Genomic DNA, 24,061 nt, shown 5'->3' with positions numbered 1-24,061 from the left:
ACAACAGCACCATTTATAGAGCCATTTTTTTGTTTTACTGTCACTTTCAATTAGTTTGTCAGTGATTTACATAATCCAACAAACTGGCATCCTGTCCGTGTCTGTGTGATATGCCAATTTTAAATTTACCCAAAATAGTGAGGAAAAAATCCTGAAAAACCTGCAGATGTTAATGTTCACTGTCACCTCCTCTGAGGATTAAACCATTAGAGTTTATAATAATGATAATAATAATGCTGAAACTGACAGCTTGTCCGTGTGTATGTGTGTGTGTGTTTGGTGTTCTGTTAATGGTGCTGCTTGCTGGGAAGGCCATTGCTTAACCATTCGGAAGGGCTGTGGGAACGACAGGATCTCTCCATTCTTACACAGAGGATCAGGGTCACACACACACACAGCTGATGGACAACCGGGTTCATCCCTCAGACTCGGTCTGATTTTTTTAAAATGTACAGCGCACTGAATTGTGAGACTAATGTAGCCAAAAAGTAAAGGACGACCTCGTAATAGACTTGCATATGTGGTTCCACCTTTAGCCATAAACATGGCTGGAAACAGTAGCCTGAATTTTATGTGCTTTTGCCTATGCTTATTGGGAAATGTACCTGAGCTACATTAGCAAAACACAAAAGTACAGTCTAAAAGGGTATAGAGTGGTGGGCTGGATGGTGTAACGGCAAAAAAACTTGGGGTCTGTGGCATCACCGCACGGACACCATTGAGGATGCAGTCAGTTGTAGGAGGCATCACTGCTTCAGACGAGACCGCATGCCAGAGCAGAATCCTCTGATTGACATTTATTGGTAATTCAGTGTTCTGGCCGCTGTACAGTTACATTTATGGCATTTAGCAGACGCTCTTATCCAGAGCGACTTACAAGGTGACTCGTATTACAGAGGTGGGCCAATGTAGTGTTAGGAGTCTTACCCAAGGACTCTTATTGGTGTAGCGCAGTATAGTCACCCAGACCAGGAATCGAACCCTGGTCTCCCACATGGTGTTGTAGTAACTCAATGGCAGGTGGTGGTGTTATCTGTTGCGCCACACCAACCACATTGTACCACACTGTAGAGTTTAAGGGAAGAGAGCTGAGGGCTAGAAAAACACCCGGCCGTGTCAGAGGGCGCGTGTTTCTTTTGAAAGTATTTTGTAGAAAAGAAGGAGAAACTTAAGCGGAGGGGGGGGGGGGGGGGGAGGGGGGAAAAAAGAACAAATAGCCTGGAGTTCTGGCGTTATCCCAAACATAGTTAAAAACAGCTTATCTGTTGGAGTCCAATTAAGCAGCTAAAGCTTTCCCTACAGGCTGGAAGAAAAGAAGTCATTTGGATCAGCTGTGTGACTTTAGAAAGGCAGGTAATATATTTGGCCGGTGGTGTAACCCGCTGGCATCGCCCTCCTCTGGAGCGCTGGCTTAGTTTGCCTTGCAAATCGTTTGAACTAGAGCGGTAATCTCTGCTGTGGTGTTTCTAATAAAGTGGCCAAAGAGAAGAGTGGAAGCACAAAATGGATGGTTCTAATACGGTGGCCAGTGAGTGGAAGCAGAATGCTGTGGTTTCAAATGAAGTGGCCGCTGACCTGTGGGATGCATAAGCTGGAAAAACATGAGGGCCAGCCGGATGGATGGAATGGACGGAGAATATCGCATGGTTTGCATTCCATCTTCCCTCAGTGTCAGGAAACTGTGTGTGAGAAAGGGACAGGCTGGTTTCCACCCCGGCCTAAAACCATGCCAGAAATCTCCGCGGGAGTTTGCTATGGGCGGCCGAGGGGTTCTCTCTCTGAGCATCTGAAACGAGGGGGATAAGACTGGAGAATACTAATTGCTCTTGTTCTCACTGCCGTTCTTGTCATAGGGCCATCTCCGGCCCCACTGCCAATGGAGTTCCCAACTGTTTAGCATTCTGGATTAATGCTCGTGTTTTGCCCGTCCTGGAGGTTTCCCATCAAGGCACAGGCTTTAGTTTTTCTGTTTTTATAGGCAATCTCCTCAGTGGTAAAGCTCTCACGTCCAAACAGCAGTAAAATTACCACAGGACAAGCGAGTTTAGTAGCAGATTGTGTGCATCATGTGGTCACATGGTCACATTCACAGCCGCTTCGTCCAAACGGTTGAATAATCGCTGGCTCTTATGTCCCTTTGGACCGAAGCAATGTTCCAGCTTTAAATCAAAAAGCTGTTTTTGTGATCAAAGGCTAAATACAGCATGTGTATTTAGTATATTTCTTGGTGTGAACGGGTGAAATGCAATTTTTGGAAAATGGTTAAAATTCTAGAAGCAAGACTCGCTAGGCTATGTATCGGTATCAACCGATTTCCAGCACAAAAATGCTGTCAGCGGTCGACCGGTAATTTAGCCAATTGTAAGTGCTAGTCAGATCATATGATCTGAATTTTGTCGTTGCTGCAGCTATTCACAAGATACTGCAAATAACTGTTAAATGACGCTACAGATCCTAAATGGTCAAGCGGTGACCGCTCTCCCCATGCTGGCCGATGATGTTAACTTGAGCATGCTTGAATTTTAGTTTGAACCGTATTTTAAGATTTCTGGTACAGGTTAAGGAGACCTGCTGTTTGAACATTGTATCTAGGTCTGTTTTGGACGTTATGCTGCTTCTTGAGGAATTTGACATCAGGCATTAAGACATGAGCGCTCCCTGTTGACTACAGGGGTATAAGAGGAAACCAGGAGAGGAAACCACATGGTTTGATGGGAATTGCGGTCTTGTGGACACATGGCGTTTCCTGTCTCTCGTCCCCATGGTCACCGTGGTCGGGGGTTAAAGGTCACAGGCCACTAAGATTGCAGTGCTGAAGAGTGTGTGGGAAAATAAATATGGTGGCAGTGAGAGGTGTGTGTGTTTACTGAATGGTGTTGAACCCCTGAGGGTGGTTGTTAGGGTGTGTATTCTCCTGTGTAGTGATTAAAGCTCAGACAGGTTCGCTCTGTTACACTCTCTTTCTTGCTGTTTCTTTCACACATAAACAGGTATCGTTGGGGATCGGACCATGGTCAGATTTCTCGTAACGCAAGCAGTATTTGGAGCTTATAAACAGAATTGATCCATAACCGGAGGTGCTAGGCTAATGCTGCTAACATGCTGCACTTACTGTCACCACCTCATCTCTGTAAATACACTCCCAAAACCATCTTCAAGCCAAATGAAAATGACTGATCACTGACCTCAGATTCAGTCAATCAGACAACACATCTGATGCGTTCTTCTTTAGTTTAGGTCTGGAGACGCTAGGCTAACACTGGACTTGGATCCTCACCAAATTCGTTGGGTTGAAGGTTGAAGACCCTTTTTTGGGTGTCAGGCTAATGCTGCTAACATGCTGCACTCAGACGGTCACCACCTCATCTCTGTAAATAAACTCTCAAAAACATCTTCAACCTAATGAAATTGGTCCACCATTTGCTAGCAGTGTTAGCCTAGCGTCTCCAGATCTAAACTAAAGAAGAACGCATCAGATGTGTTGTCTGATTGACTGAATCTGAGGTCAGTGATCAGTCATTTCCATTTTTCGGCTGAACTGTTCCTTTCATTTCAGGGGTGGATGTGGACGTTTCTCGGTGACCCCCTGACCCTCCGTATAACGCTATTGTGCTTGTCTGTCATGTCGTGTTGAGCTTCTCTATTGGAGCGTCTTTATCCACCCGTCATACAGACGTTAATGAGCTTACACACAACGCTGCCTTCTCCTCATCTCTCCGCTCATCACTCTTTCACTCTTATCCCTCACTCTCACACTCTTTTTACCCTCTATCTCGAACGTCCCTTCATCTTTTTAATGCAGAAGCATTAGTGGCATTTACGTTATGTGGAACCTCCATGCTTAGCGGTTCATCTCAGGATGACTCTTTGTTTGGCCACTATTTTATTTTTCTTTTTTTCTAGCTGTATGTTCTATAAGCACCTTTGACAATTGTCTGCATTGATTATGGGAAGGTTAGAAGCGATTCAATTCAGTGCAGTTTTAAAACTGATTCTTGAATCATGCTGAATCATTGCGAATCAGTGAATTATTTCCTAAAGAATCTGAATCACATAGAATTGTTTTAAGTGCTGAGAGTTGTGTTTATCTTGTGTTTATCATTTGCAGGGTGTAATAAATAGCTGTGTGTGTATGTTAGTGTTGGGGTGTGGTGTCACGTGTCTGGCCTGTGTGTCTGTAGGCCTCGTAATCCTCTAATCTTATGTTTCTAAGCCAAATGGTGAATGGGCTGCGATGCCTCGCTCTAAACGCGGATCTGTTGGTGCAGATGGCTGGGCGGGATAACGCGGATTACACTCTGCCAAGGGCTTTATTTTTCACGCTCCCAAAATATTTTTGTAACAGCCAGGCACATTACAGTACTTGCGTAGTGGCTGTTTTTTTATTTTTTTTTTGTCGTTCCCGTAAGAAGAGCTTGAATATTGGGATTGGTAACTTTATACAGAGGGGGGAAAAATAATAAAATCCCTAACACTTGTAATACCTCAGGAAAATACAGCATTTACAACCTCTGACAGAATATATCCTCATGTATCCTGAAAGAAATTATCTGTGAGCTTTAATATACAGTGTGTAAGTATGATATAAATACAGTATTATGTATTATGTTGGATTTTCCGGACAGTGAGAGAATATCGGCAGAGGCCAATCTAATGTTTTTTTTTTATTATTATTATTATTTATTATGAATTAAATCAGCTTAAAATTGACCCATTTTTCAGTTTTGAAAGCACTTTGCTTAAAATGAGTGTCTGAATGTAGGCTATTATGGCCACACTGCTCGAAGACATTACCTGCAGGGCAGCCAGGACAGTTCCTGGGAAATTCCCAGGAGGCTTTTATGTAAACAGAAGCTGATACATTAGCAGGAATCACAGTGAGGTCTAGATCACCTCATTGAACGTTTTACCGCAGTGTTTAGTTCAGTGTTTGGAGTGGATTTAGTACTGTAGTAGTAATATTCCTAAGAGAAGCATCAAAGTCCATCCTGCTTTTGAGCGGTGTTGAACACGGTGTGGCCGTGTTCTGCTTTTGTTTTCCAGTGAATTTTCATTTTTCAGAGGGAAAACTGCTGCAGGAGTGGATTTGGTGCAGGGTTCAGAAATAAAGGAGCTCTAAATGCTGAAGGTGTCCTGTCAATTTAAACGAGGGCGCCCTGAATGACAGGCAAAGCCTGAACAGTAGTGGTTACAGTATAACCTCCGATAACTTCCTGGGATTGAAACTTTTCCTGGGTTTGGAGTCTTTGTTCTTTGGACTCTTGACAACAGAACCGACGCCTATAACCCCAAACCAAAGGAGCAAAGGTGAGACCCTAGGCATGTCTAGGCTGTTGGACTACATTCAGGGTATGAGGTGAGCTGGAGCTGGTGTCCATCTCAGATGAGCCCCAGCGTCTGCATACGCATGTTGGGTTGAAGTCAGTGTAATGACCGGCGGTTCTGGGTCTGTTCCAGACCCTTCCATCAGTCCAGCTGTGTTTCTCTCGTGGGGCGGGGGTCCAGATGAGAATGAAGGATGTGTTGGGTGGGGGGATATGCTGAGGATATGATGTCATTTCTCAGAACATCAGTCAGTCAAACCCCTGGTTAAATCTCCAATAACGCGGATAATCAACAGCTGGACACCACGGGTGTGAACCTCTGACCTCATGATGACTCATGAATCATGAAGTCTCCGATCATTTGAGGTTGATGGAGGGAGGGGGGGTTCTTTCGGGACACTATCTGTTTTGTTTTTTTTTAAAGCAAGTGTGTGAGCAATGAACCCCACAAGATGCGATAGACTCGGAGTCTGCTGAACAGCAGCACTTCAGGCTGAGCTCACAAACGCTGCTGACGTAGAATGTTAAGGGTTTGTTGCTATGACGCAGAGACTGTATCCATGGTGACCAGTAGGATGAGGTCTGTGTGTGTGTGTGTGTGTGTGTCTGTGTGTGAATTTATAGAGTCCCATAAGGCATAAGACGCAGCATTTGCCACACTGCGACCGCTGTTGTGTTTGTAGACTGTGGATGAGGTGGTGTTTGACTGGGCGATGTGATGTGGCAATATTTATGGTCCTTGAAATAAATGATGAACGTAATAAATAAAAAAGGAAGCTGGAGATTAAGGTGTAAAGTGAAAATATCAAATGGCTATTTTTACTGTTTTTCCCTTTTTGCCACAATATAAATCTAGCTGTTCTTCTTTACATTCAGTTAAATTGAATGATGTTGTTTTTTCCCCCTTGCTCCTGTGAAGTTGCTCTTTTGAAGAGAGACTGAATACAAGATGTGGATAGCCCTTTAACACCTTGAATGCAGAGGGAGGGAGAGAGTGAGTTAAGGAGGGGAAATCAGAAAAGAAAAGGCTGTTGGTAGAGCATGGGGTGAGCCTGATGGAGAAAAGAAGAGATTAGGGCGTTTGAAATGGAGAGAATAAAGAAAGAACACAGCTAGATTTGTTGGATTTATTGTCAGGGGTCAAGTGATTTGGCCCCGCTCTGGAGGCCTTTGCTCCTGTTTGATCCTTCTCTCTCTCTCGCACACGCACCAACACCCCCCCCCCCCAACACGCACACGCACACGCACACACACACACACTGTAATTCTGAAGATGTTGCAAATAAAGATATGAATAAGCTGATACCACTGCTTCTATCCCCACAAACATTTCAGGCAAGGCACTTTAAAGTGACAGTTTTATATTATTCTATTTTATATATGTTATTTATATTTATTCATTTATATATTTTTTTCTTTTGTGGAAAAAATTAAGAGACCACTTGCAGAATATGAATAATGGCATAAAGTCACCCAACAGCAATGTGAAAGACTAGTGGAGAGCATGCCAAGGCATAAGAGCTGTGATTGCCAGTCAATGTTATTCCACCACAGTGATTTTTTTGACTGCTCTCAAAGTTCAAATATTAGTACCATGTTTAAATCTGAACAGTAACTTCTTTGCATTATAATTATTATAATAATTTTCGCATTATTGAGCAATTGGATTTTGAAAAGTTCCATAAATGCTCTAAATAGCAAATATTTTTATTTGGAATTTAGAGGAAATGTTGTCCATGGTTTATAAACACACAACGCAAATGTTCATTTCCCTAAACACACTGCCTATAAGTAGCAAAAACGGAGAAACTGCCAAAATGAACCACATGAAATAAATTAGGAGTAAATCTGAATCTATATAAATGTTTTTCTATAGATTCACCACATAAATAAAACCTGGCACAGTGTATTCTACTGTTAAGCGTGAGTGTGGCCTTACTTTGGTCAAGTTTGAGAACCTTTTCTGGGCCATTAGTCCGATGTGAACTTGATGTAGTAAAGATTTTTTTCCCAGCGCTCTAGAGCCGCCGTAAATGTAGGCCAAACATGTTAGTTTTTTTTTTTTTTTTTTTTTTTTTTTTTAAACAATGCGGCATGAATAATGCATGTCTGAAGCGTGCCAGTACATTCACAGGCTTTCACGCTTCGCCTCCATCCTTTTAATGAGGTCCATTAGTTCAGCTTCACTGAGCATTATCAACAGCTTAAACAACCTGTACAGTGTGTGTGTGTGTGTGTGTGTGTGTGTGTGTGTGTGTGTGTGTGTGTGTGTGTGTGTGTGTGTGAGTTCTGACCCTTTCCTTTTGTTACTGGTGGGGTGATGCTGTTCAAACTTCAGGCATAACGGGGAACTAGGAACACCATCACCATGGTAACCAGGCACCCCGGCAACCGGATGAGGTGGCACGTGAGGCATTTGAAACCAAGCATAAAAGATGGGAAATGATTGTGGACTTCACACAGATACTGATGTTGCTGTTTAATTTGGTGTGTACTCAATCAGCCATCAGTCAGATCTTTATTAATGTAGAAGGTTTGGTCCAGGCTTTACAGGCTTTGTGTGTGTGTGTGTGTGTGTGTGTGTGTGTGTGTGTGTGTGTGTGCTCTCCGAATGACTCAAGTCTAATGCGCTACCACTATGGCCAGGGGGGGCTGTAGATGTGTGTAGATGATGCGCTCTCTCTCTCTCTCTCTCTCTCTCTCTCTCTCTCTCTCTCTCCCCCTCTCTCCCCTCATCACTCTAAAGCGATTTTGGCACAGGGGTCTGTTAGCTGGTGTGGCGGAGCTGGTGTGGCGGAGCTGGGGACCCAGTGCTTTCCTCCAAGCCTCTCTGCTGCCTGGCAATTCCGTATTTCACAGGTTGTACTACCGTGGAGCACTTTTACTAGGTACCGGTCGCTGCATTTCGTGAATACCCCACATGGGCTGCCTTTTTGGAGATGATCTAGCCGCCGAGCCATCACTAACTGACACGTGTCTAAGTCGCTTGGATTCTTACACAAGAACTGACTATTCGCTTGGTGCGTATCATTATATCCATCTGGTTATCCATTGTAACCAGATATTCGCTGTTCATTTTTCTGCATGTAAAGCTGCTCTTGCTCACTACTGTGTTCCTCTGGTTGGTTGGTTGGTTGTTTTTGTTCATTTGATGTTTTTCTCTCGTCTGAGAAAGTGATTTTAGTAAGGAGTAAAAAATAGCAGTAGTTTTTGATAGTCTTGGCACTTGACTGGGTCCCCATGTCCCCAGACCCAGACTGGTTGTGGCCTGCTGCCCGCAGTGCTCAGAAACAAGCAGTTCCCATCATCCTACAGAATTGGGATCGGTTTGTGGTCTGACCCCGCTGGACCCAGGCTTTGTGCTGGCCGGACTGAAGGCTAGTTCTGCTTTGCTCTGAGTGGAGTTTGAGGCCCAGTCTGAGCCAGAGCAATTAACTCCTTTGGTCTTGACCGCTTTATGCACTCATAACTGAGAGCAGCCCCGGATTTTCCATCATCTCACCGTGCTCTTACTGCTGTCTTTGTTCTCGCTGTTTGGGTGGTCCCTGTGTGCACTGTAAAATGATCCTAACGGTGATCAGTAAAGCCTCTGTGATGAGATAAATAAGAACAACCTCTGAGAAGGATGTCTGGTGGTGGCTGTCAAATCATTTAGCAGTTAGCTAATACTAAATGAATGTTCCACTATGAACTGCCGGTGACTCTCCAGTAACTTCATAGCAAGATAATGTTGGCTAATCAGTCCCTGATGAACATCTCAGTAAATAAGTGGTAGATTCTTGTCAGTCGTGACTCCAAAGTCTTCCTCAAGTGCTTTAAGTTAGCATTGGTATTTGACTCATTGGCTAGGTTGTTACTGTTAATGTCAATAATCTGCTAGCTGGGCTACACGAAAACTAACAGTTGGGTAGAAAGGTTGTTCAGAATCTTACTATTTATTGACTCAATGCAGTATTTATAGAATAATGAATTTTTGATTGTTTTATTAGCGCCCCCTACAGGAGTGAACTCTGAGTGTTAACAGTTTATGTCTATTATCTTGGTTAGAATGCATGTGAAATCAAATGGAAAAACGTGCTATTTGGGACTAACATTTGTAGTATGGCTGGGCAATATATCGATATTTAAAATATCTGTATATAAACAGAGCGGGATATGGAGTGAGGCTATATCATTTATGTCGATATTTGATTGGTAAGTTCTCGGATTATGACTGTGCTCTGCTCAGATTGTCTGCCTCGCTTTGCTCACAGCCCCGCCCGCCCCCACCCTCTCTCTCTTCTCTCTCTCTCTCTCTCTCTCTCTCTCTCTCTCTCTCTCTCTCTCTCTCTCTCTCTCTCAGTACCTTCCAAAAAGTGGTCCAGGAAAGGACAACCGGTGAACCAGCGATAGGGTCATGGGCATCTAAGACTCACTGATGTCATAAATGGAGACTCCACCTCACCATGCATCGTATGGTCGAATCTGTTGTGGTTGCACAAAGGGTGTGTTTGGAGTTGGAGATTGAAATTTGTTCAAACAAGAAACCAGTCAAAGTGCCTCAGTGTATTTTTACAGCTGGATTGTGCAGCTCTAAATGTGAGCCGAAGGTAGTGATTAGCATCACTTCCAATTAGTTTAATATCTCCATGACCGACCGAATCCCCACCCCACTCCATCTCGTTCTGCCAGACGCAGACGTCTTATTAAAGTCGGTGGCTAAAAATGTGTTTTTTTGAAGCATACAGAAATGCCTGTGTGAACTTCAAGTGATGGGTGAAGCATGGGGGTTAGGTGTTGAATGCTGCTGTGGTGTGTCCGGATTTGACCCTGTAAACCTGTTTGCTTCTTCTTGTGACATTTTGTACCAACGGGTCAGTGAAGCAGCATTGATTCAGTAAGACTGTAACCACTTCTGCCTCATGTCCTGTTTGTGTGTGTTTTAAAACATGTGACTCCATTAGTGTCTCCCTGGATTTGATGTATCTGGCCATGTTGTTGAGCTGAAGGTAATTGGGAGCAGCGCTTCAGTTTTTAGCCTAACCTGATTTAGAACCTTTACATCTGTCCAGATTAGTGACGGGTTTAACGACCGCAGTGAAGCTTTCAGTAAACTTTCAGATGGACTTGCAGGCGTGGTATGGTGGAAAATCAATTTTACACAATTTTCCTCTTACCCCAGATGAAACTGATATGCCAAGACGTGCTTAGAGCGCTTATTTGGCTTCTGTAGTTCAGCACTGGAGTCAGTAGTCCCCATAAATCCTTTCTGTTAATGCATGCTCACTCATTTCTCTCACCTTGCTCAAGCTCCATGCATTTCGTCATTAAAGGTGTAGTTTAGCCAAACCTAACTTTATCAACATTGGCGTTGCAGATTGAACCGTTCCTTTAACGTGAGTCCTGGGTAGGCTGGTGATGGTAACTGTTTTTGTTTGGACGGTAATTTGTCTGATGATATGATATCATGCAGTAGCATAAAATGCTATTAAATCCTTTTACAAAGCTATTAACCTTTGATCATGTAGAATATTCACACATAAGAATTGAAATATAGAATTTTTTTTAAATATCGCAAATAAATAAAACATGAATAATAACGTTTAAAACCGACTGGCTGGTTCACGGCTGTTCTTACTCGTTCTGCTCCGGAGCACGACTCTATTTGGACTCACTCTTCCGAACTTTCTGGCTGGAAATATGCAATCTTTGGGGAAAACGACTGTTCGCTTTGAATAACAGTCTTCACCTGTTGCTAGGCTTGGATCAGTGTTTCCCAGTCAGTGCGTGAAGTGAAGCATGGCGCACATGATGGCCTGGAAACTTTCCTTGACACTTGTTGTTTCACAACGGATGTAACATGCATGCCCTTTTCAGATTGTCTGCGCTGGACTGCAAGCTATAAGTGTAGTAACTGTAGTCCAGTTTTACTACATTTGTAGTACATTTGTTTACTACAGTTGCAGTACATGTTGCAGGCTACAAGGTGTGTATGGAGGCACCTTTATTGACGTATTGGTCATTTCGTGTGCTGCAGACGGGAGAATGAAACAGCGCAACTGGCTGAAATACACGCCAGTAAACCCAATGGGCAATACTGAGGTCAGCAACACTGATCGAGGTAATGTCCGTAAGTTGTACGATAAGTTAATAATGTAATTATTAAGACAGACTTAGTCTTACGGATGTGTTTTAAGACAAGCTATAACGTCCCTATAAAGTCTACTACTCAGTGAACTAGGGGTGACTATTGCCCTAGTGTTTATTAGCAACGTTCGCCTTCTAGCTTCAGTTTAAAACTAAAAAATCCAAGACATCAAATTGGCTTATTGGTAATCTGGTATTGGTAATTGGTAACCCCCATCTCCCCCCCCCCCCACCACCACCACCATTCCTTTACACAACTGAAAATTCTGAAAAACTGAAATTTAGTCCTTCAGCCAACAAAAATGTCAACCTTATCCTTCAGATCTGTCATTATGGTCTAAAGAGTTTCACCCTTTCTCTCCTGATTGGAAGCAGCTTAACTATTGTAACTGTCAGACTTGATGATTTACATTTGGCTCCACTGTTTATTATCTACCGGCCCTTTAATACCCATCATTGTCATATTGCACAGCCCTAGTTAAGCAAGAGAGTGTGTGTGTGTGTGTGTGTGTGTGTGTGTGTGTGTGTGTGCAGAAGGTTGTTTGTCTCCAGAGAAAACGGTTGCTGTACCCTGGTGGAGGTGTGTGAGAGTTAGGGGGATTAGTGGGGGGTGGGGGGGGCTCTCTGCAGGTTGTGTGAATGCACTCTAAGGGTGTGCCCTTTTGCGCTTGCTCTCTCCTCGCTTTCTTTCACTCTCGCTCGCTCTCTCTCTCTCCCCTTCATCATCCATCCTTTCACCTCCATGAGTCAGTGTTTACGACTGACTCACTGCGTGTGTATAAGATAGAGAGGGAAAGAGACAGACACTGTGAGCAGGATGGACGGAGAGTAAGGCAAAGGAGGTGACTGCTTCTGAGGTAGGAGCTTTACCTCTTGCATTTTAATGGTGTGTGTGTGGGGAGGGGGTGTATATGTGTGTTTCCAGCAATCTGATGACAACCATAATAAGCATCCAGATGGTTCTTAGAGTTGTCATGGTCCTATGTAGAACAATTGCGTTTATTATTTATTCCAGGACCCCTGAAGAACCCTTCTTTTGAGTGTAGTGTAGAATTACGCTATTACTGTGTGGGTTGTGATGCAGTGTGTGTGTGGTCTGTAGCAGCACAGCTTTAGGCTAGCAGGTTTCTATAGAGTGCATAAACACAGGCAGGGAACTGCAGTAATTGACCTGCTCAAGCTCTTCCCACCCTTATGCTCTGCCTGCTGTTGCGAGAGCAATAGTGCAGAACTACATGAGTTTGGAGGGAGTGATTCATTTCAAGTAAAGCACCATATAACTGAGTATGCAAATAGTCTTTCTATTAAGGAGTTCAGCTGCTGGCATTTAATTGAATCTGTTCTTCCTTCTACCAGTGAAATGCTCCACGTGCCACTGGCTGCAGAACCAAGCCCAAAGCATGATCCATCCACCCCCATGCTTAACAGTTGGAGAGGTGCAGGTGTCCAACCCCCCACCCCCCCCACCACACATACCGTTGCTCATTTCAACCAAACAGTCCACAGCCTGTTTCCATTGCTTTACGCTTGTTTGGATCCAGCGTTGAGCCTGTCTGACGCTGAATGTTGTGGTTGAGGACACATGGAAATTTGCACCTTTTTTTTTTTTTTTAAGAGTCATATTTATGCGAAGGTTGCTGCACAGTAGAACAGTGCACCACCCCTCCAGCTCACAGTGAGCGTGGCCCACATTTTGCAAAACGATGATCAGCCATAGCCTTAAAAAGCTCATAAAGGCCTCCGACCTTGTCAGAGAGCTCATTTGGGGTCTCCTGAACTGGACAAGATGGTACACTAATCTAGCTTAAAAAAACTAATATAAAGGGAAGGTGTATAATTCTGTTCTATACACTTCACTCTATAAACATTATTACTGCACTGAAATTATTACAGCCTTGGTGTGTGTTATAAAACTGAGGAGAGAGTTGAGCCCAATGGTGGGGTGGCATAAATATAAATATCTGATCAAATGGGTGAAATATTAAATGACTTCAGACAGGCATATATTTGAATAACCACGCCCATCTTCGGTTCATGCGTTACTGTCTGAAGAGTTTCAGAACCATTTAGAAAAGGGTTACAATGTGGAAATGGTGTGTGTGTGTGTGTGTGTGTGTGTGTGTGTGTGTGTGTGTGTGTGTGTGGACATTCCACACATAGCCGCGATGACTGAGCTGCTTTTGTCCTGTACCGCAGTGAACAGAAGTGTTGCTTCTTGCTGACCGTGCACATACCTGCAGCAGCATCTCTCACACACATACACAAGCATACAGTCTCACTATAGCGTGCTACCGAAACCAGGGTAACTAAAAGAACTCCCCGATACTGTTTATAGGCTGTTTGTTACACACACTCCTGCTGGGTCTGTTGAGTTTAATAAAAAAAGAGACGCACACGTGCAAATTTACATCTAAACACACAGTCTTTAAACAGTGGCAGGGCTTTGCTGCATTGCTGGTTGGCCTGGTTTCAGTGAAAAAGAGAAAGTGTGTGTGTCTGTCTTCATCTTTTGGATCTTGACCAATAGAAATACTCCAAAATGACTGGGAATTAAATCTTTGTATATATATGTTTTTCTTACTTCTGTAAAGTTGCCTTTTTGGAGATTCTGACCGGGACTACCCACATATCTGCCCGACTGTTGACAATGGTCATCAGATGACCGGGCTATATGTGTTATGTAACTATAAAGCTTTTGGCCTCATGGACATGGTCATGGGACCTGAACAACATTGTCATGCGGCCATACTGTAACTGCACTGTAAGTTCTCCTGTGATTTCAGAACAACAAGGTCAGTCCTTCTGGCTCTGCTGAACAGATGATATTCACAGTAACGCACTCAACGTTTCCTCTGTTGAGGTTTAGACAGTAAAAGCAAAAAGCCCTCATTGTTTCACGAGTGGTTTTAAAGGAACACTTTGGTGAACAGTCAAATGAACAAGATTGATCAGTGATCCCAGATGCAGCTGAGATGCTAGGCTCTCATTGCTAACAAACACTGGATTTAGACTTTCACTAATCTCATTGCACCGAAATGATTTTCAGGATGTTTATCACGTTCAGTCTTGCTAAAAAAAGACACAGAGATAATTGAGTTTAGAGCTGGACACTGTGCAGGGCCCTCATCTGGACTTTGTCACTGACTGGAGGCCACACACACATACACTCTAACCCACAGCGGATATGAGCTCTTAACGTTCGTTATGAACTTGCAGACAGTCCTCATGCTGCATGTGGAGAGCTGATGATCCTCTCCGACTTCTCCAGCCCACAGAAACCGAACTCTCTACTGTGGACACACACCTGCCCTTTTACACTGTGTATGTGCAGTCTGTCTGCAGTGAGACAGTGATAGATAGATAGATAGATACATTTACATTTACGGCATTTAGCAGACGCTCTTATCCAGAGTGACTTACAAAGTGCTTTGCTATTTACCCAAGAAAAGCCTTAGCTAGTTAGAATAGACTAATAATACAAAATATACCTCCAAGCTTAGACATTACTAAACACAATACAATAAGGTGTCCATAGAACTATTCGTCCAAGTACTCTCTGAAGAGGTGGGTCTTCAGTCTGCGTTTGAAGACAGCGAGCGACTCTGCTGTTCGGACACCCAGGGGCAGCTCGTTCCACCACTTTGGTGCCAGGACAGAAAAAAGCCTGGACGCTTGTCTTCCGCGGATTTTGAGGGATGGCGGGTCGAGCTGAGCCGTACTTGAAGCTCGAAGGGCTCTTGGTGCGGATCGGCTTTTGACCATTGCCATCAGATACGGAGGGGCTGGTCCGTTCTTGGCTTTGTAGGCCAGCGTCAGGGTTTTAAATCTGATGCGGGAAGCAGCTACAGGAAGCCAGTGAAGAGAACGCAGCAGTGGAGTGACATGGCTAAATTTTGGGACATTGAAGACGACCCGTGCCGCTGCATTCTGGATGAGTTGCAGGGGCCTGATAGATAGATAGATAGATAGATAGAGAGAGAGAGACATGCATGGAGTGCTTGGAGATTTAGTAAATCCCTTTACAGAACCAAGCCTACATATATACACACAAGTATACAACACACACACACAGGTCTGGACTGATTTAGTACTGTAAATCCATCTCTGGTACATCATGAGCATGGATTAGTTTGTGTACCTTTCACTCCAGGTGTGTTTTGTCTGCTGTGTGAAAGCTTGGCTCTGTTCTTATTGTTGAAGGCATTAGCCTCTTACCTATATAATCTATCTCTCTCACTCCTCTCTCACTCACACACACACACACACTCTCACCCACACAGGCAAGTGCGTTATGTGTAAGATTATATTAAAGCAGTAACGCTTACATAGTTCTCTGCATGGGTCAAAATGACCACCCCTTCACCCAAGCAGCACATGCTATATCATTTGACCTATGCTATGACATCCAGGTGTTCACACCTCTCTGTTGGACATGGATAGTTCAGTATTTTGCAGCCAATCAGATTTTACACCTTTCGAAACACACACATGCACATTTAAAGGGTGTGACTGTGTTCCAGTGCAGCGTTGATGGATGTGTGTGAAGCACTGTGTAGAATTGTGAAGCAGTGCACATTCTCTTTTCGTCGTGCTCTTGCTCTCTCTCAGCGTTTCTCTCTCGCACGCTCTCTCTTTACAGACCTTCTAATGATTGAGCTCAGGTACTTTAAGGTGTTCCTGTTGTTGAACCAGACATTCATCTCTATTATAAAAAAAATAAAACAGCTGCACATGAGCCTAGGGTCAGCATGCCCAGTGCCAAAGATCTGCTACATGATGTGGAGGTGCGGAACTAGTTTATCTAGAGTAATAGAGCTCCATCTAGTACCTTTGGGATAGAGCTGGGCGATACTTAAATCACAACATTTAAATATTCTTTTTAACGATTATACGATATTTATTGCGATATTTTGTCATGTAGACAAAATCCACCAACAGCGTAACTGCTATCCAAACACTCTCCCATAGTAGGTACTGTGATTTTTACCTAAAATTTGCTTCACTCCCTTGAGGACCAAAACCCTATTAATACCCTTGACTTCTGAAGAAGCACCGGAGGAGAAGGTGTCCACATACTTTTGGCCTGTATATCCTCAACTTCCTTCTATCCATTTGTATATTGTTTGAGAGAGAAACATTACTTGGACCGTTGTTGATCTGATAGGGTTTGTGTGTGTTTGTGTGTGTGTGTGTGTGTGTGTGTGTGTGTGTGTGTGTCTGTGTGTGTGTGCGCGTGTGCGCGCGCGTGTGCGCGTGTGCGCACATGTTGTCCAAACTATTTGGGTCGAGGCGAATGCCTCGAGGCTTGGGGAACCCTCTGTCCCTGTTATGCTGCACCATTTAGGCACTAGTTCAGTGAAAAATCACACGGTTTACATGTTTCACTCCCTGACCCTCTGCACACCTAAATCCTCACACACTCTCCTCAAAGTGTGTGGAGTTGTTCAGCAATGTCTAGTAGACCTGTTAATGTGCTTTCTGACACTGTTCTGACTGTTCTCTATAAACCTGTATCTCTTTTTTTTCTTTCTCTCTCGCTCTTTCCCTTGGTTAGTGTGACTGGGCGTCATGACGACAGAGGTAGGTTCAGAAACAGAGGTGAAGAAGGAGCCTGAGAAGTGTTCAGAGGAGCCACAGACCGAGCAGCAGGCCGAGCCCAGCAAGAGTGAACCAAGCACGGGTGCTGACCCCCAGCCTGCTTCCGCTGACCCCAGCGAGCCTGACAACACTGACCAGCAAGAGGTACTGCTGACGCAACGTGGCTTGATTTGGTTAATTTACAGTGTATAGATGATTGGTATTGATCTGGCCACTTTATTAGAAACACCCACCTTGTGCTTTAAAGCCCTGGTCACTTTATTAGAGACATAGCTCCACTGTATCTGTGCGCAGTTACAGACTGTTGCTCATCTATTGCTGCGTAGTTTATCAGACCTCTGCCCCGTTCACCACAGGACCACTACTGTCAAGATAATATGGGGGTGGTGGGCAATTTTGAGTACGGCAGAAACACTAACATGCTAGCGTTTATATTAGTCTGTGTGTGGTGCCGCTATGAGTATATGAGGCATCGTGGTTTAGCTGGGGTTTTACACACCTCAGGTTACTAGGTTGAGCGCAAGTGCATCACCCCAAAATATCCAGGCAAGAGCGCCTCTGACTGCCATATCTCTTCTGTGTTCCAGAACGCGGAGGCGGAGCCAACAAGCCCGCCCCCGTCCAGCGGGCAGAAGAAAGAGAAGGGCATCTCTCGTTTTCTGCCTCCATGGCTTAAACGGCAGAAGTCCCACAGCCAGGTGGAGCCCAAAGAAAGCTCTGCTCCTACCGACACGCCCAGCCAAACGTTGACCGAGACACAGGAAGAGGAGGAGAACGGACAGGAAGAAGCGAAAAAAGAAGAGGAAGAGGCAGGGAAAGCACCAGAAGGAGAAGAGAGCAGTCAGGAAGAGGCGGGGCTAAAGGAAGAGGGGGAGGCAGCGTCTCCAGTTGTAGAACAGCCGGCGGAAACTAAGGAGGTGAAAGCAGAAGTGAAAGAGGAGGTGAAGGCAGAGGAGGTGCAAGCGGAGAATAACTCTGTCTGCAGCGTAGAGACGCAGGTGAGCGCTTTGTGCCTTCAGATGAAACCTCAAGAGATTCTAAACATGATGGTGGTCCTCTAAATAACAGCTTTCATCTTAAAGGGTCTGTGTCTCATTCAGAAATCAGCAGTGTGGAACAAACCATTCAGATCAGATTGAAATCCTTTGGGATTTGTGGGCCATGGGTTGCATGGATTAGATGGATGGAGAGATGGGTGGCTGCATGGATTGATGGGAAAGTGGATGGAGAAATGGGTTGATGCATGGATTAATGGGGGGATTGATTGAAAGATTGGTGGGTGAGTGGATTGATGGGGAGGGGGATGAATTGGATTGATAGACAAATGGGTGGATGCATGTATTGATGCATGGATTGATAGGGAGGTTGATGGATGGTGAGATGGGTGGGTGAATGTATGGATGAAAGTTTATTAGAGAGATGGGTGGATGCATGAATTGAGTGGGGTGGATAGAGAGATGAGGAGGTGGATGGAGAGAATGGTGGATGCATGAATTGATAGGGAGGTTGATGGATGGTGAGCTGGATGGGTGGATGGATGCATGAATTGAGTGGGGTGGATGGAGAGATGGGTGAATGCATGAATTCATAGGGAGGTGGCTGGATGGTAAAATGGGTAGGTAAATGGATGGATGAGGAGGTTTATTAGAGAGATGGGTGAATGCATGAATTGAGTGGGGTGGATAGAGAGATGGGGTGGTGGATGGAGAGATGGGTGGGTGAATAGATGGATAAGGAAGTTTATTAGAGAGATGGGTGGATGCATTAATTGAGTGGGGTGGATAGAGAGATGGGTGGATGCATAAATTGATAGGGAGGTGGCTGGATGGTAAAATGGGTAGGTAAATGGATGGATGAGGAGGTTTATTAGAGAGATGGGTGAATGCATGAATTGAGTGGGTGGATGGAGAGATGGGGTGGTGGATGGAGAGATGGGTGGGTGAATAGATGGATAAGGAAGTTTATTAGAGAGATGGGTGGATGCATTAATTGAGTGGGGTGGATAGAGAGATGGGTGGATGCATAAATTGATAGGGAGGTGGCTGGATGGTGACATTGGTGGGTGAATGGATGGATGAGGAAGTTTATTAGAGAGATGGGTGGATGCATGAATTGATAAGGAAGTGGCTGGATGGTGAGATGGGTGGGTGAATGGATGGATGGAAATTTATTAGAGAGATGGGTGGATGCATGACGGACAGCTGTAAATGCATTAGTGGTCAGTGTTTGAGCTCAGTGTTTCTGTGGCAGAGCTGGTGGTTATTTACAGTGTAGGGTCAGTGTTCATGCCTTTGTCCGTTCCTTTCTTCTTTTTTTTTTTTTTTTTGTCTCTGAATCCGCCCTGTGACCTCATCTCCCAGCGATCTGCTCCAGTGGGAAACATGTGCTGGAGTTACGAATAAAAAAAAAAAAGAAAAGTGCCTGTGCACCACGCCACACTTCCATATCTTCTCTCCAGCAGAACTAAGACAGTTTCAGCTCTGTTCTGCAGGTTCACACGCCGAGTCTGCCCTCCTCTCTCTCTCTGTTGTTAAACTGACGCCTGGTTTTCTGTCCTCAGCCTGCGAAGGAGGAGAAAGAGGGGCGTTCCGAGGAGAAGGCAGAGAAAAGAGGGGAAGAAGTGCAAGAGAGCAGCGTTCTGTCTCCTCTAAAGCTGGGAAAGAAAATGAAGATCGTGGTGTGTCACGTGACTCTGCTGGATGGCACCCAGTTCCCATGTGAAGTGGAGGTAAGCGTGCGTGTGTTTGCTGCGCTGTCCTTAAGAATGTTTTCTTATTAACCATAATGAGGCATACATAGGTATCTGCACACTCCCGTGGCCACTTTATCAGAAACCACTTTTCTGGTGTACAGTTAGAGACTGTAGCTCATCTGTTGATGCACAGTTTGTGTTAATCATTCTCCAACCCTTTATCAGTGGTCAGTTTCTGTCCCTCTGCTCAGAAACTGAACATCTGGTCTCCAACTGTACGACTGTATAGTGAAGCTATAAGGTGGAAGTTTCCAAAAGTGGCCAGTGAGTGGAAGCACAAGGTGGAATACATGGTGATTACACACTTTAAAAGGGCTACGTGTTTGTGTGTGTGTGTGTGCGCGCGTGTGTGTGTGTGTGTGTGCGCGTGCGTATGCCCATTCACCCGTGTGTGCATGCTTGTCTGTGAATGTAGACGTGTGAGATGTAATCTTGACGGGAGGATGATTTCCTTGTGAAACACGCAAATGTATGTTGGTGTCTTTATGTATGTTTTGTGGTCATGGTAGATGTAATCTGGTGGGTCTGGTGGTTTTGTCGTTTCTGCTGAATACACTCACACATGCCTGTGTGTGCGTGTGAGGTTCTGTTGTCCTGCAGCCGCGTGGTCTTTTTATCTTCTAGTATATCAGAATACATTGTTTTATTGCAGCGGTTGATTCTTCAAAGGGTTAACCATTATTACAGTTTTCTGCTATTCTGAGTTATAGATATTAAAATATAATCAGATTCAGTTTGAGTTCTCAAAAATTTCAAATTGATCACTTTGTCTGATCTTGCACTTGTGAAATGGTCAAATTAAATTCAATGTAAATTCTCTAAAAATTAAAAAGTAAAAAGAAATAAGTTAGAACTTTTGAAAATGTTCCATATTGATTTTTCTTTTCTCCTATATCATCTTTTTTATCATAATCTGATTAAAAGGAACTAAACGTTTAATTAGATTGAATTTGAATGGAGTTTTTTTTTTTTTTTTTTGAGTAATTCTTTTGTCTGTTATTGAAATTTTGTAACTGATTAAAAAATATTTTAAATTCTATAAAAATCCTTATGTTAATTTGGAACATATGATGAATTAAAAGGATCTAAATATTCTGATATAAATATTGAAGCGTAGGAGCGGAGCGTTGGTTTCTGATAACTACCTATTGTTTCTGTTAGTGAGGATCTGTGGGACTTAGCAGAAATGAGCAGCCAAATGATATATCGGTCAGGCCCTGACTTTAAGTGAGATGTGCTGATGAAGGTGATGATGGTAACACAGTTATAACCAAGTGCAAACTCGTGAAATAGCATTGGTTGTAGCTTGAATATGAGCTTAGGTAGGTATAACGTAGTAAAACGTCCTCTACTGCAGGATAGGACTGACTGCAACACTCACCCACACTCGTGACATTACACGCTTTAGTACACGCCTTATGCATTACACGCTTTTATAATGAGGCACTACAAAACAGCCAATCAGAGCAGGGCTCATTGACATACTTCTGTCTAACAGAGCTTCACGACTTACTTACCCCATACACTAAAAAGGAACCGATCTTTGGCCCTCCTGAAATCGGTTGTCTGTGGTTAATTTCAAGAGGTTTATTGCAGGTGTGGAAGATATCCACTCCAGGTGTTGCGTGTGGGGTTGCGTGATTGGTTAATGCCAAAACCTCCTACCAGAACGGCTGCTTGTTTGCAGGTGTTCCTGCACGATGAAATGCTATGACTGCAGAAATTGTTGCTCTTCACTACTTAAAAAGCAGCAAACGGATGAACCTAGGTCCTACTAAGAGATCATGCGTTCACGAGTCCTGAGTGGTGTGAAAGCATAAGCGGTGCTGAACATCCGTCACTGTTAGACGTGTGATGAACTCTTCTTGTATTTATTGGCGTGAGATGGTGTGTTGTGGATATCTCTGGGTAAAGTATATGTGTAATGTGGTTATTAATGTGGCGCAGTGTGACAATCCTTAAGTTTTGAAAGTTGCATCCACTTGGCATTAGCTGATTGAAAGTGTTTATAGGAGAAGCTTAGTTGTTTGTGTCAGAGTTTGGGTGTATGGAAGAATTCACCGAACCCCCAACAGAAGAGATGGAATCTCCTGTACAGAGAGATTCAGCAGCACAAGAGAGATTGTTGTAGATGTGCAGTAGATGTTGGCAGATCTGCAGGTAAAAGTAGTCCCAACATAAGAGATTAGAAACCACCAAAGCTAAAAACGTGGCCGGTCTCTCCTCAGCCAGGCTCCTCCCCGCTTACTCTAGCCAGGGCTCTTGCTGGTCAGCAATCTCATGTAATTCTGTGTAGGCGGGTGCACTCGTGAAAGGGGAAGCAAAGAAATATGTGGACACATGCATCCGAAAACACAAGTGGATCAGACACAGCAGTGCTGCTGGAGTTTTTAAACACTGTGTCCACTCATTGTTTGCTCTATCAGACACTCCTCCTACCTAGTTGGTCCACTTTGTAGATGTAAGTCAGAGACAGAAGCTCACTTGTTGCTGCACAGTTCACTCAAATGACTACACTGACCCTTCAAGCACTACTACTACTATGCATATGCACACAATATATATATATATATATATATATATATATATTGTGTGCATATGCATAGTAGTAGTAGTAGTGCTTGAAGGGTCAGTGTAGTCATTTGAGTTGCTAAGTGATGAGATTGATGAGTGTGACCTCCATGGGGGTCGCCTGGAATTGTGTACCCCCGAGAGAAGCAGATTAGAGGGGGGGCTCTGAGAGCTCCTGCAGATTAAACCTCTAACATCTGCTGCTGAAATTACTGCAGACACGTGTACAGCCTCTGACACACACACACACTGTCACTGCTCTTATTGAACTGAAGTGATATGAAGTTGGTGCGTGTATGTGGGTGTGTGTTGGTAATAGTGCTGATGCGCTCCTGCGGCCCCTATGTGAAAGACCCCCGGCTCTGCTTTGAGCTGCTGGTTTAACAGAGCGGGTTTTGTCTCTGCAGAAAGGCTGAGGCATCACTAAACGCTTTTGTTAGGGTCAATCCAGTTGGAACACACGCACACACATGCACCGAGCCAAATCACGGTTACTGTCTAACACCGTACCGTACTGTCTAGCACTCCACTCAAGCCTTACTGAGCAGAGCTGCATTTGGGAAGTGAGCAAGGAGGAAGAGAGCAGGAAGTGTGTGTTCAGTTTTCATCAACCCAAATCTCCATGTACTGCACTCCTCCTCTAAGAAAAAAAAATCTCTCTGTATATATCTATCTCTCTCTGTATCTCTCTCTCTGTATCTCTCTCTCTGTATCTCTCTCTGTATCTCTCTCTGTATCTCTCTCTGTATCTCTCTCTGGTGGACGATATGTTATTATGATGAAATGCCTTTTTATTTTGCTCCCAGCAGGTTACTATGACAACACTCCTTCATGTACGCTTCTCTCTGTGCTTTTAGGGGCAGCAGGTGTGTGTGCACGCACCTGTACACACACTGCAAACAGGTCTCAGGAATCAGACCTGGTTTAAAGAGCTTGTTGTTTGGGGGCTGAAGGATGTGGTTGGGTGAAGTTCTGTTAACTAATTTTTCTTAAATAATGGTGATGGTATTAATTATTGAACATCATACATGGGACTGACATTCTGATGATTCTTGTGTAGGGGAAAAGTACTGGATGGAACGCCATCGTTCCAGAGAACACAGTTCCACTACCCCACAGCTCAATGCTGGGAGGCTTTAGATCCCTCTAGCCCACGCCTGGCAGTAGTTTCATGTCTATCCGCTCCGGAGAGTCCTATTCTATTGGCAGTACTTCGCTACAGGGACTAGACAAGCTTTGTCAGCAATGGGTGCAACAGTAGCAGAATGCATTCAGGGGTATCCACAAACTTTTGAACTGAATAATATTTATTTAGTGGCAGAAAGATCAGGAGAGTGTGCCTGTCTGTGTGTGTTGGTTCCATCAGCTTTTTCACTGATGGGGGGGGGGGTGTCTTATGGCCTTTATGGTGTGTGTGTTTGTTCCTAATGCACTTACAAGTCTCTGGCTCTTTTTGGCATCAGGCAGATCAATAGTGCACTACTCTTCCTAGAATCCATTAGTGTGTGTGTGTGTGTGTGTGTGTGTGTGTGTGTGTGTGTGTGTGTGTGTGTGTGTGTGTGTGTGTTGGTTATAGCCACTGCCTGCTTGTAACTAAAGTGTGTTTAGCTGGCACGGCTGCTACGCCAGATGCTGTATATCTGCAGTTTACACATATTAATCCTCCTTACTTTGCTCTCATTGGCCGATT

At 44.1% G+C, this 24,061-nt stretch overlaps 1 protein-coding gene across 25 annotated transcripts in view; it reads left to right on the top strand.

The window, feature by feature from the left end:
* epb41l2 (erythrocyte membrane protein band 4.1 like 2) overlaps positions 1 to 24,061 on the top strand; it is an 88,948-nt gene that overhangs the window by 15,492 nt on the left and 49,395 nt on the right. For 23 of the 25 annotated variants that reach the window (XM_072677212.1, XM_072677218.1, XM_072677377.1 and 20 more), the window contains 3 exons: positions 17,005 to 17,192; positions 17,636 to 18,046; positions 19,609 to 19,776. In XM_072677212.1, coding sequence (XP_072533313.1) covers positions 17,019 to 17,192; positions 17,636 to 18,046; positions 19,609 to 19,776 — 753 coding nt within the window. In that variant the 5' untranslated portion in view covers positions 17,005 to 17,018. Of the gene's footprint in view, positions 1 to 8,131; positions 8,345 to 12,184; positions 12,308 to 17,004; positions 17,193 to 17,635; positions 18,047 to 19,608; positions 19,777 to 24,061 lie in introns of those variants that run through there. The other 2 variants (XM_072677227.1, XM_072677205.1) reach the window with 2 other exon arrangements.

Source organism: Salminus brasiliensis, chromosome 1, assembly GCF_030463535.1.
Source record: "Salminus brasiliensis chromosome 1, fSalBra1.hap2, whole genome shotgun sequence".
Taxonomy (NCBI): Eukaryota; Metazoa; Chordata; class Actinopteri; order Characiformes; family Bryconidae; genus Salminus; species Salminus brasiliensis.
This window is presented reverse-complemented; position numbering and strand designations above follow the sequence as displayed.